This window comes from Camarhynchus parvulus, unplaced genomic scaffold (genome assembly GCF_901933205.1).
Source record: "Camarhynchus parvulus unplaced genomic scaffold, STF_HiC, whole genome shotgun sequence".
Lineage (NCBI taxonomy): Eukaryota > Metazoa > Chordata > Aves > Passeriformes > Thraupidae > Camarhynchus > Camarhynchus parvulus.
This window is the reverse complement of record NW_022148380.1, coordinates 1-13,193: the sequence shown is the minus strand read 5'-3', so window position 1 is coordinate 13,193 and position 13,193 is coordinate 1. Positions and strand designations below refer to the sequence as shown.

General features: G+C 46.5%; 1 protein-coding gene across 1 annotated transcript; it reads left to right on the top strand.

Moving 5' to 3' along the window:
* Positions 1 to 300: 300 nt before the first annotated feature.
* Positions 301 to 11,906, top strand: LOC115916680 (alpha-soluble NSF attachment protein-like; the record flags this gene model as incomplete). Its single annotated transcript, XM_030970397.1, has 10 exons — positions 301 to 435; positions 799 to 878; positions 979 to 1,034; positions 1,763 to 1,823; positions 3,007 to 3,053; positions 5,027 to 5,104; positions 6,964 to 7,019; positions 9,384 to 9,468; positions 10,975 to 11,079; positions 11,838 to 11,906. Coding segments are annotated over exons 1-10 (741 nt in total), but the record flags the coding sequence as incomplete, so codon positions are not given.
* Positions 11,907 to 13,193: the final 1,287 nt, after the last annotated feature.

The following is a 13,193-nucleotide window of genomic DNA, read 5'->3' as shown; positions in this document are numbered from 1 at the left end:
CGGTGGGAAATTAGCATAAACCACACCCCGATGCGCCGCACGCCAGCCCTGCGTGCCTTATTTACATAAACCACGCCCATCACAAAACCGGCAACACCCTATCATTTTAATTTGCATACATCACGCCCCACATGCCGTAAATCACCACAAACCACGCCCCCAACCCCGAGTTCCGCCCACCCCGTCGCGTGTCCTGATTTGCATAAACCACGCCCACACGTCGCTCTCCTCAGTCCTCCCTGCCCGCCAGGGGGCGCCGCGCGCTGCTGGGGGAGGCGCTCCCGTCACGTGACGCGGCGCGGGGGTCACGTGGGACGGCGGCGGCGCCGTCATGGCGGCCATGGCGGCCGAGAAGGAAGCGGAGGCGCAGCGGTTGCTGAGCGAGGCCGAGCGGAAGGTCCGGGGGGCTCAGTCCTTCCTCGGGGGCCTCTTCGGGTGCGTGCGGCACCGGGGAAGGGAACGGGGCGGGCGGCGGGGCCGGGGAGGCCGCGGGAGGCCTGAGGGGAACGGGGGGGAAGGGGAGACGGGGAGGCCTGAGGGGGGAAAAGGGCGGGAAAATGGGGGGGGGGAAAGGGCGGGAATCGGGGGAGTCGTGAGGGGAAAGCGGGGGGGAGGGGATTGGGGGGTCCTGAGGGGAAATTTGGGGCTTTTCTTGAGGGGGGCACCCAAAATTCCCCCAGTTGCCCATTTTCCCCCCTCAGTTCCTTCCCCACCGCCCGGAATTCCCAAAGTAGTTGCCGTTTTTGCCAGCAAAGCTCCCTTTGCCCGGGCTGATTCCCACTGTGCCCGTTTCCCCAGGGGCTCCTCGCGGCTGGAGGAGGCCTGTGAGTGCTACACCCGCGCTGCCAACCTCTTCAAAATGGCCAAGAACTGGAGCCGTGAGTCAGGGCGCGAAAACTGCCCTTCATTGCCACTGAACTACCAATTCCTTCCTAATGCCTTTTCCATCTTTTCCCATCCTTTTTCCTTGTTTTCCAGAGGCTGGCGCTGCCTTTCCCCGAGCGGCTCAGCTGCAGCTGCAGAGCAAACCCCAACCCCATTAATTCCCCATTAATTCCCCATCATTGACCCCATTAATTCCCCATTAATTCCCCATTAATTCCTCATTAATTCCCCATTAATTCCCCCCATACCCTGTTGACCCCATTAATTCCCCCCTCAAGTAACCCCAACCCCCATTAATTCCCCATTAATTACTAATTAATTCCCTTAATATTTTCCCCTTTTTGCCCTTAAGCGGCTCACTGCACAAAATTACCCCATTAACCCCATACATTAATTCCCTCCAAACCCATCATTGACCCCATTAATTCCCCATTAATTCCCCATTAATTCCCCATTAATTCCCCATTATTTACCCCATTAATTCCCCATTAATTCCCCATTAATTCCCCATTAATCCCCATTAATTCCCCCATTAATTCCCCATTAATTCCCCATTAATTCCCCACTAATTCCCCATTAATTAGTAATTAATTTCTAATATTTTCCCCTGTTTTCCAGAGGCTGGCGCTGCCTTTTCCCGAGCGGCTCAGCTGCAGAGCAAACCCCAACCCCATCATTGACCCCATTAATTCCCCATTAATTCCCCATTAATTCCCCATTAATTCCCCATTAATTCCCCATTAATTCCCCACTAATTCCCCATTAATTAGTAATTAATTTCTGATATTTTCCCCTGTTTTCCAGACGGCGGCTGCCTTTTCCCGGCGCTCACGCAGCTGCAGAGCAAAACCCCAACCCCCATTAATTCCCCATTAATTCCGCCACCAATTTCGTGACAAATTCCCCCGGGAACGCCTTCAAGAAGGCCGATCCACAGGGTGGGGATTTGGGAATTTGGGAATTTGGGGAATTATCTGGGGGCTGGGGGTGTGGCGAGGGAATTCTACTGAAATCCCACTGGAATTCCATCAAAATCTCACTAAAATCCCATCAAAATCCTATTAGAATCTCATTAAAGTCCCATTAAAATCTCACTGAAATCCCATTAAAATCCCATTAAGATCTCTTTAAAATCCCATTAAGATCCTACTAAAATCCCTTTAAAATTTCTCTAAAATTGCATTAAAATGTCACTGAAATCTCATTAAAATTCAGTCAAATCCCATTTAAACCTCACTAAAATCTCTCTACAATCCCATTAAATCCTATTAAAATCCCACTAAATTTTTCTTAAAATTCCATTAAAATCCCACTGAAATCCCATTAAAATCTTGTGCAATCCCCTTAAAAATCCCAATAAAATCCCATTAAAATCTTGTCCAACCCCATTCAAATCTCACTAAAATCCCATTGAAATCTCTCTAAAATCTTCCCAAATTCTCCTAAAATTCCCAAAGAGTCTCCTAAAACTTCCAAAAATCCCTCTAAATTCCCAAAAATCCCCCCAAAATTCCCGGATTTTTCCGTCTCCCGTGACCTTCCTGCCTGGGTTTATTTTTTCCCATTTTTCTCACTTTTTCCCATTTTTTTTCCCACTTTTCCCCGGGAATTCGGGGGCGGGATCCGCTCCCAGCCGGGGATCCCTGAGCCCGGCAGATGGAGCTGAATTCCTGCGGGTTTGGGCAAAATTCCTGGGAATTTGGGCAGAATTCCCCCGGGGGTTTGGGCAAAATTCCCGGGGTTTTGGGCAGAATTCCCAGAGTTTTGGGCAGAATTCCCGTTTTTTTTGGGCAAAATTCCCAAAGTTTGGAGCAGAATTCCTGCATTTTATGAAGAGAATTCCCAGATTTTTGGGGTCTGATCCCGAAGATTTTGAGGTTTGATCCCAAAGATTTTCGGGTCCCATCCTGGAAATTTTCAGGCTCTGATCCCAAAGATTTTGGGGCTCAGTCACGAGGATTTGGGGCCCCGTTTCCATTTTTCCCCTTTTTTCCCCATTTTTCCCCCCTTTTTTTCCCCCATTTTCCCCATTTTTCCCCATTTTTCCCCATTTTTCCCATTTTTTCCCATTTTTTCCCCATTTTTCCCCATTTTCCCCCATTTTTCCCTGTTTTTCTCCAGAGGCCGTCACGTGCCTGCTCCGGGCCATCGAGATCTACACGGACATGGTGAGCCCCTCCTGGAATTCCCAGAATTCCCAAATTTCCCTCCTGGGTTTGGGGGTTTGGGCTTTGGGGGTTTCTCTTCCCCCTCCCACCCCCCAGCCCGGGGCCCTCCCCTTTCCTGGGCAATTCCCATTGCTCCCTGCAGTGTTCCCCTTGCCCTGGTAACATTCCCATTTTCCCACAGAAAATTCCCGTTTTTACCTGGATTGTCCCATTTCCTGTATTTCTCTGGAATATTCCCATTTTTCCCTTAAAAATTCCCATTTTCCCAGGAATATTCCCATTTTTCCATGTCTTTTCCCCCTTTTTCCACAGAAAATTCCCATTTATTCCATGTTTTCCACCATTTTTCCATTTTTATTCCCATTTATCCCAGCAATGTTCCCATTTCTATCCCCATTTTCATTCCCATCTTCCCAGAAATGTTCCCGGTTTTTATTCCTGTTTTTCTTGGAATATTTCCATTTTTATTCCTATTTTCCCTGGAATGTTCTTATTTTTCCATTTTTTTTCCATTTTCCCAGGAATATTCCCATTTTCATTCCCATTTTTCCCATTTTCATTCCCATTTTTCCATTTTTATTCCCACTTTTCCATGGTTTTCCCATTTTCCATGGAATATTTCCATTTTTATTCCCACTTTTTCATGGAACATTCCCATTTTTATTCCCATTATTTCCATGTTTTTTACCCATTATTTCCATGTTTTTCCCTATTTTCCATGGAATATTCCCATTTTCATTCCCATTTTTCCCATTTTCATTCCCACTTTTCCATTATTATTCCCATTATTTCCATGGTTTTTCCCATTTTTTCCATGGAACATTCCCATTTTCATTCCCACTTTTCCATTTTTATTCCTGTTATTTCCATGTTTTTTCCCATTATCCATGTAATATTCCCATTACTCCCATTTTTATTCCCATTTTCCATGTTTTTTCCCATTTTTCCAGAGAATATTCCTATTTTTCCATGGAATATTACCATTATTTCCATGTTTTTTCCCATTTTCCATGGAAGATTCCCATTTTTATTCCCCCTTTTCCATCTTCTTCCCCATCTTCCATGGAATATTCCCATTTTTACTCCTGTTTTTCCCATTTTCATTCCCATTTTTCCATTTTTATTCCCACTTTTCCATGGTTTTTTCCCATTTTTCTATGGAATATTCCCATTTTTGTTCCCGTTATTTCCAGGTTTTTTCCCCAATTTTCCCAGGAATATTTCCATTTTTATTCCCACTTTTCCATAGAATATTCCCACTTTTCCATGTTTTTTCCCATTTTCCATGGAATATTTCCATTTTTATTCCCGCTTTTCCATGTTTTTCCCATTTTCCATGGAACATTCCCATTTTTTTCCCCATTATTTCCATGTTTTTTCCCCATTATTTCCATGTTTTTCCCCATTTTTCCATGGAACATTCCCGTTTTTATTCCCATTATTTCCATTTTTTTCCCATTTTTCCATAGAATATTCCCACTTTTCCATGTTTTTCCCCATTTTCCATGGAATATTTCCATTTTTATTCCCATTATTTCCATTTTTATTCCCATTTTCCATGGAATATTCCCATTTTCATGCCCACTTTTCCATGTTTTTCCCCATTTTCCATGAAATATTTCCATTTTTATTCCCATTATTTCCATTTTTATTCCCATTTTTCCATAGAATATTCCCACTTTTCCGTGTTTTTCCCCATTTTCCATGGAACATTCCCATTTTTATTCCCATTATTTCCATTTTTATTCCCATTTTCTATGGAATATTCCCATTTTCATTCCCACTTTTCCATGTTTTTCCCCATTTTCCATGGAATATTTCCATTTTTATTCCCATGATTTCCATTTTTATTCCCATTTTCCATGGAATATTCCCATTTTCATTCCCATTATTTCCATTTTTATTCCCATTTTCCATGGAATATTCCCATTTTCATTCCCACTTTTCCATGGTTTTTCCCATTTTCCCCCCAGGGCCGTTTCACCATCGCGGCCAAGCACCACATCGCCATCGCCGAGGTCTACGAGAGCGACCTGCTGGACATCGAGAAGGTGCAAATCCCAAATCAACCCCAAAACCACCCAAAAAACCCCTGAAAGTCCCTGCAAAAAACACAGAAAAATCCCCCCCAAAAAACCTGGAGAAACACCACAAAATCCCAGAGAAATCCGGGGAAAACCTGGGAAAATCTTAAAATAAAAATCCCATGGTAATCCCAGAAAACCCCGGAGAAATTCTCAGGAAAAAATTCCCAGAAAATCCTGCAAAAATCCCTGGAAAAATCCCAGAAAAATCTTTAAAAATTCTGAGAAAATCCCGGAAAAATTCCTTAGAAAAATCCTCCCAAAAATCCTGGAGAAATCCCAGGGAAAATCCCCCCAAATCCCAGAAAATCCTAAAAATTCTGGGAAAATCCCAGAAAATCCTGGGAAATTTCTGGAAATTTTGGGGATTTTTGGGGACGTTTTGGGGGATTTTTTTGGGGGATTTTTAAAAATCATTTTCCCAGGATTTTCTGCAATTTCTTTCTGGTTTTTTTCCTGGGCATTCAGGGCTTTTCTGTGCTTTTCAGTGTTTCCCTGGGATTTTTCCAGAACGTTCTGGGATTTTTCCAGGGTTTCCTGGCCCCAGCAGGAGCAGATGGAGCGGGGGCCGCCCCGGAGCCGCCGGAATTCCAGAACTTTCCACAGTTCACCGGTGGGGGAGGGGCAGGCATGGACAATTCCAGGAGCTTTTCCTTCCCTGCTGGAATCGATCCTGCACTTCTGGGAGGGTTTGGCCGAGTTTATTCCACTTTTACCCCAATTTTATCCTGTTCTCATCCAATTCTTAGTGCATTTTAATTCCATTTTCATCCCATTTTAATCCTGTTTTAATCCTATTTTTATCCTGTTTTAATCCCATTTTTATCCTATTTTTTACCCCATTTTAATCTCTTTTTTACCCCATTTTAAATCCATTTTATTCCCATTTTAATTCCACTTTTATCCCATTTTTATCCTGTTTTAATCCTATTTTTTACCCCATTTTAATCTCTTTTTTTACCCCATTTAAAGTCCATTTTGATTCCATTATTAGCCCTTTTTTATCCTAATTTTATCCATTTTAATCTGGTTTTTATCCTGTTTTTATTTTCCTGGATTTTTCTGGGATTTTTCCTGGATTTTTCCAGGTTTGTTTTTTCCCGGGACTTTTCCAGGATTTTTCTGGGAATTTTTTCGGGATTTTTTTTCTGGGAATTTTTCCTGGGTTTTTTCCAGGATTTTTTCCTGGATTTTCCTGGGATTTTTTTTCTGGATTTTTCCAGATTTGCCCCGGTTATTTTCCTGGGATTTCCCCAGGATTTTTCAGGGTTTTTTCTGGGATTTTTTCAGGATTTTTGGGGGATTTTTCTCTGCAGTATTTCCAGATTTTCCCAGGATCTTTTTGGGTTTCTCCAGGGTTTTTTTCTGGAATTTTTGGAGGATTTTCCCAGAGCTTTCCCAGGATTTTTCCAGGTTTTTTTTTCCCAGGATTTTCCCAGGTTTTTGGGGGATTTTTTGGAGATATTTGCAAGATTTTTTTCCTCAGTTTTTCCCCAGGATTTCCCTGGGATCTTTTCCTCGGTTTTTCTGGGATTTTCACAGAGTTTTATCATTTTTCCCCAGAATTTTTCCCATTTTTTTCCGTGGTTTTTCTGGGATTTTTTTCAGGATTTTTCCTGGGTTTTTCCTGGGTTTTTTTCCAGGATTTTTCCAGGATTTTTCCTGGGTTTTTTCCCCAGGATCTTTCTGAGTTTCCCCTGGGGTTTCGGTGATTTTTCCAGACCTTTCCGTGGTTTTCCAGGTGGATCCCGTTGCCCTGGCGGGCTGGGGTGCTGTTGTTGGCGTTTTTGGGGATCTTTGGCCGATTTTGCCGTTTTTCCCCCCAGGCCGTGGCGCACTACGAGCAGGCGGCCGATTACTACAGAGGGGAGGAATCCACCAGGTACCCGGGGGCGGCAGATCCCAAAAATCCCGATGGATCCCGATGGATCCCGACGGATCCCGATGGAACCCGACGGATCCTGACCCAAATCCCGGAATCCCGACGGATCCCAAAAATCCCGATGGATCCCGATGGTTCCCGACCCGAATCCCAAGGAATTCCAATGGATCCCAATGGATCCTGGAGGATCCCAATGGATCCCGACCCGAATCCCAAGGAATTCCAATGGATCCCAATGGATCCTGGAGGATCCCAATGGATCCCGACGGATCCCGACGGTCCTGACCCAAATGCCGAGGAATTCCAACGGATCCCAACGATTCCCGAGGAATTCCAACGGATCCCAATGGATCCCGACAGATCCCGGCCCAAATCCTGAGGAATTCCAAGGGATTCCCAATGGATCCCAATGGATCCGAACCGATTCCCGATCCAAATCCCAACAGATCCCAGGGGATCCCAATGGATCCAAATCCCAACAGATCCTGAGGAATTCCAATGGATCCCAATGGATCCCAATGGATCCCAATGGATCCTGGCCCGAATGCCGAGGAATTCCAATGGATCCCGAGGGATCCCGACCGGTCCCAACTGATCCCAATGATGCCGACCCAAATCCTGAGGAATTTCAATGGATCCCAATGGATTCCAACAGATCCCAACCCAAATCCCAATGGCTTCCAATGGATCCCAATGGATCCCAATGGATCCCAATGGTCCCGACCCAAATCCTGATGAATTCCAATGGATCCCAACGTATCCCAATGGATCCAAACCCATTCCCGATCCAAATCCCAGGGGATCCCAATGGATCCAAATCTCAACAGATCCGAGGGAATTCCAATGGATCCCAACCGGATCCCAACCCACATTCCAATGGGTTCTGCTGGATCCCAATGGATCCCAAGGGATCCCAGGCACAGATCCCGGGAGATCCCAACAGATCCCAAATCCCAGTGGATCCCAGCGGATCCCAGATACCGATCCCAACCGGTCCCAGGAGATCCCAACCGATCCTGACCCAAATCCCAATGGGTTCTCATGGATCCCGAGGAATCCCAAATCCCAACGGATCCCAAGGGATCCCGACCAAGATCCCAACAGATCCCGGGATATTCCAACAGATCCCAAATCCCAGCGGATCCCAGACACAGATCCCACCCAATCCCGGAGATTCCCACCGATCCCAACCGATCCCGACCCAAATCCCAGGGGATCCTAGCGGATCCCAGACACAAACCCACATCGATCCTGAGGGATCCCAAATCCCAACAGATGCCAAGGGATCCCGACCGAGATCCCAGCAGATCCCAGGAGATTTCAACAGATCCCAAATTCCAAGGGATCCCAAGGGATCCCAGATACCGATCCCAACTGATCCCGGGAGATTCCAACCGATCCCAAATCCCAATGGGTTCTCATGGATCCCGAGGAATCCCAAATCCCAATGGATCCCAAGGGATCCCGACCGAAATCCCAGCAGATCCCGGGAGATTTCAACAGATCCCAAATCCCAATGGATCCCAAGGGATCCCAGATACCGATCCCAACTGATCCCGGGAGATTCCAACCGATCCCAACCAATCCCGATCCAAATTCCAATGGATTCTCGTGGATCCCGAGGGATCCCAAATCCCAGCGGGTCCCAGACACAAATCCACATCGATCCCAGCGATCCCAAATCCCAGCGATCCCAAATCCCAGCAGGTCCCGACCGAAGCCCCAGGTGCTCCCGTTGGGATCTGGGTGCGCCGGGATCCGCCGGGATCCACTGGGATCCGCCGGGGTCCCGGGCGGCCTCGGGGCCGTTTGTGGGGCTGGGCTGGGCCGTGTCTGGTTGGGGTTTTTGGGGGTTTGGGTTTTCCGGGGGGAGTTTTGGGCATTTTGGGAATTCTGTGCCCCCCACTGGCGTTTTCCAGGGGGGATTTTTGGGGTTTGGGGATTTTCGGGAGTTTGGAATTTTTTTTTGGGGTGGGAATTTTGGGATTTGGGGTGTTTTGGGCGGGATTTGGGATTCTGGGTGGGATTTTTGGGATTTCAGTGGAAATTGGAGATTTGGGGTGGGAATTTGGTTCTTTTGGGTGGGATTTTTTTGGGGTTTGGGGTTCTTTGGGTGGGATTTTTGGAGTTTCAGGGGGATTTGGGATTTTGTTTTTTTCGGGAATCGTCCCCAGCTCAGCCAACAAGTGCCTGCTGAAGGTGGCTGGGATTTGGGGTGTTTTGGGTGGGATTTTTCTGGGATTTGGTTTTTTTGGGTGGGATTTTTTTGGGGTTTGGGGTTCTTTGGGCGGGATTTTTGGAGTTTCAGGGGGATTCGGGATTTTGGGGATCTGGGATTTTGGATTTTTCGGGAATCGTCCCCAGCTCAGCCAACAAGTGCCTGCTGAAGGTGGCGGCGTACGCGGCGCAGCTCGAGCAGTTCCCGCGCGCCATCGACATCTACGAGCAGGTGGGGCCTTCCTCCCCCTCCTCCTCCTCCTCCTCCTCCTCCTCCTCTTCCTTTTCTCCTGCTTCTTTCCCTCCTTTTCCTGCTTTTCTCCTCATTCTCCCATTTTTTCCTCATTTTCCTGGGGTGTTTTTTCTCATTTTCTTGCTATTTTTTCTCATTCTCCTGCACTTTTTTTGCAATTTTTCTGGTTTTTTTCCTAATTTTCCTGCTTTTCTCCCTTATTTCCCTGTTGTTTCCCCTCATTTTTCCATTTTTTTCCCGCACTTTCCTGGGTTTTTCTCTCATTTTCCTGCTTTTTCCCTCATTTCCCTGTTTTTTCCCTCATTTTCTTGGTTTTTCCTCATTTTCTTGGGGTTTTTTCTCATTTTTCTGGTTTTCCCTCGATTTTTCTGCCTTTTTCTGTCATTTCTTGGGATTTTTTTTTTTGTCCTTTTCCTACATTTTTTAGGACATTTTCCTCATTTTCCTGCTTCTTTTGGTGATTTTTCCTGGTTTTTTTTTTTTCTCATTTTCCTGCTTTTTTTTTATCCCTGAGGTTTCAGGGATCTGATCCCCAAATCTGCAGGGTCTGATCCCTGAAACTTCCCCGAAAATTTGGGGGTTGATCCCAAAATTTGGGGTTTGATCCTGAGGATTTGGGGCTCTGATCCCAAAGGATTTTGGGGTTTGATCCCAAAGGATTTTGGGGTTTGTTCCTGAAGATTTTGGGTTCTGATCCCAAAAGATTTTGGGGTTTGTTCCTGAAGATTTTGGGTTCTGATCCCAAAGGATTTGGGGTTGAATCCCAAAATTCGTGGCTCTGATTCCACAGCTTTTGAGTTCTGATCCCAAAGGATTTTGGGGTTTGTTCCTGAACATTTTGGGGTTTGATCCCAAAGGATTTTGGGGTCCAAATCTGAAGATTTTGGAGCTCTGATCCCAAAGGATTTTGGGGTCCAAATCTGAAGATTTTGGAGCTCTGATCCCAAAAGATTTTGGGGTTTGTTCCTGAAGATTTTGAGATCCAATCCTGAAGATTTTGGGGCTCTGATCCCAAAGATTTTGGGGTTTGATCCCAAAGGATTTTGAGTTCTGATCCCAAAGGATTTTGGGGTCCAAATCTGAAGATTTTGGGGTTTGATCCCAAAGATTTTGGGGTTTGATCCCAAAGGATTTTGGGGTCCAAATCTGAAGATTTTGGGGTTTGATCCCAAAGGATTTTGAGTTCTGATCCCAAAGGATTTTGGGGTCCAAATCTGAAGATTTTGGGGTTTGATCCCAAAGATTTTGGGGTTTGATCCCAAAGATTTTGGGGTCTGATCCCAAAGGATTTTGGGGTCCAAATCTGAAGATTTTGGGGTTTGATCCCAAAGGTTTCTTTTCCTTTTCCTCCTCCCCTTTTTCCCTTCCCTCATTTCCCTCTCCCCCTTTCCAATCCCCCTTTTGAAATTCCCGAATTTTCCCGAAATTTTCCGAAATTTTCTGGGATTTTCCTCCCATTTTCCGGAACGTTCCGGGACGTTCCAGGTGGGCTCGGTGGCCATGGACAGCCCCCTGCTCAAGTACAGCGCCAAGGAGCATTTCTTCAGGGCTGCGCTGTGCCACTTCTGCGTGGACATGCTCAACGCCAAGGTGACTCGTTAATTAGGGGTTAATTAGGGTTAATTACGGGTTAAATTTGGGGTTTTGGGGTTAATTTGGGATTGGCACTGGAGCATTTCTTCAGGGCTGCCCTGTGCATGGATATGCTTCTGCATGGACGTGCTCAACGCCAAGGTGACTCGTTAATTAGGGGTTAATTATGTTAATTACGGGTTAATTATGGGGTTAAAATTGGGGTATTTAGGGTTAAAATTGGGATTTTGGGGTTAAAATTGGGATTTTGGGGCAATGGGAATGCAGCATTTCTTCAGGGCTGCCCTGTGCATGGACATGCTTCTGCATGGACGTGCTCAACGCCAAGGTGATTCACTAATTAGAGGTTAATTAGTGTTAATTAGGGTTAATGACAGGTTAAATTTGAGGTTAAAATTGGGATTTTGGGGTTAAAATTGGGATTTTGGGGTTAAAATTGGGATTTTGGGTAATGGGAACGCAGCATTTCTTCAGGGCTGCCCTGTGCCACTTCTGCGTGCACACGCTCCACGCCAAGGTGATTCATTAATTAATTAATTAGCGATAATTAGGGTTCATTAGGGGTTAATTTGGGGTTAAAATTGGGGTTAATTTGGGATTGGCACTGGAGCATTTATTTCTTCAGGGCTGCCCTGTGCCAGTTCTGAGTTCATGAATTAGCATGAATTAGCATGAATTAGCATGAATTAGCATTGATTAGGGCGTCAGGGGTTAATGAGGGTTGACGAGGCGTTAATGAGTGTTAATTGGCCCAGCTGGCGGTGCAGCGCTATGAGGAGATGTTCCCGGCCTTCTCCGACTGCCGCGAGTGCAAGCTCCTCAAGGTCAGCCTTCCTCCTCACCCTCATCTTCCTCACCTTCCTCATCTTCATCACCTTCATCCTCCTCCTCCTCATCCTCCTCATCTTCCTCATCTTCATCCTCGTCACCTTCATCCTCCTCACCATGCTTACCCTCATCTTCATCACCTTCATCCTGCTCATCTTCCTCACCCTCATCTTCATCCTCCTCATCTTCCTCACCCTCATCTTCCTCACCATGCTCACCTTCATCTTCCTCACCTTCATCCTCCTCATCTTCCTCACCCTCATCCTCCTCATCCTCCTCATCTTCCTCACCCTCATCTTCCTCACCTTCATCCTGCTCATCCTCCTCACCCTCATCTTCCTCACCTTCATCCTCATCATCCTCCTCATCTTCCTCACCTTCATCCCTCTCCTCCTCATCTTCCTCATCTTCATCTTCGTCACCTTCGTCCTCCTCACCATGCTCACCCTCATCTTCATCACCTTCATCCTGCTCGTCTTCCTCACCCTCATCTTCGTCACATTGATCCTCCTCATCCTCCTCATCTCTGTCACTGCCAGCCTTCCTCCTCATCCTCCTCACCCTCATCCTCCTCATCTTTGTCACCTTCGTCCTTCTCCTCCTCATCTTCCTCACTCTCATCCTCCTCACCCTTATCCTCCTCATCCTCCTCATCTTCCTCATCTCCGTCGCCATCAGCCTTCCTCCCCTCCCTCCTCGTCCTCATCCTCATCATCCTCATCTTCACCCTCATCATCCCCATTCTGATCCTCATCCTCATCTTCTTCACCATCTTCATCATCATCAGCCTTCCTCCTCTGCCTCATCATCTTCATCTTCATCTTCATCATCCTCATTGAGACCCTCACATCATCCTCATCCTGATCCCCCCTCGCCATCAGCCTTCCTCCTCATCCTCCTCATCCTCGTCTTCATCCTCATCATCCCATCTCCCTCCTCATCCTCATCATCCCATCTCCCTCCTCATCCTCATCATCCTCGTCCTTCCTCCCTTTCCTCATCATCCTCACCATCATCCTCATCATCCTCATTGCAGTCCTCATCTTCGTCTTCATCCTCATCATCATCCTCATCCTGATCCCCCCTCGCCATCAGCCTTCCTCCTCATCCTCATCTTCCTCATCTTCCTCCTCATCCTCGTCCTTCCTCCCTTTCCTTATCCTCCTCCTCACCATCATCCTCATCCCATCCTCCTCCTCATCCCCCCCCATCGTCAGCCTTCCTCCCCTCCCTTCCCATCATCCTCCCCCTCATTTTCACCTTCACCCTCTCTCCTCTTCCCT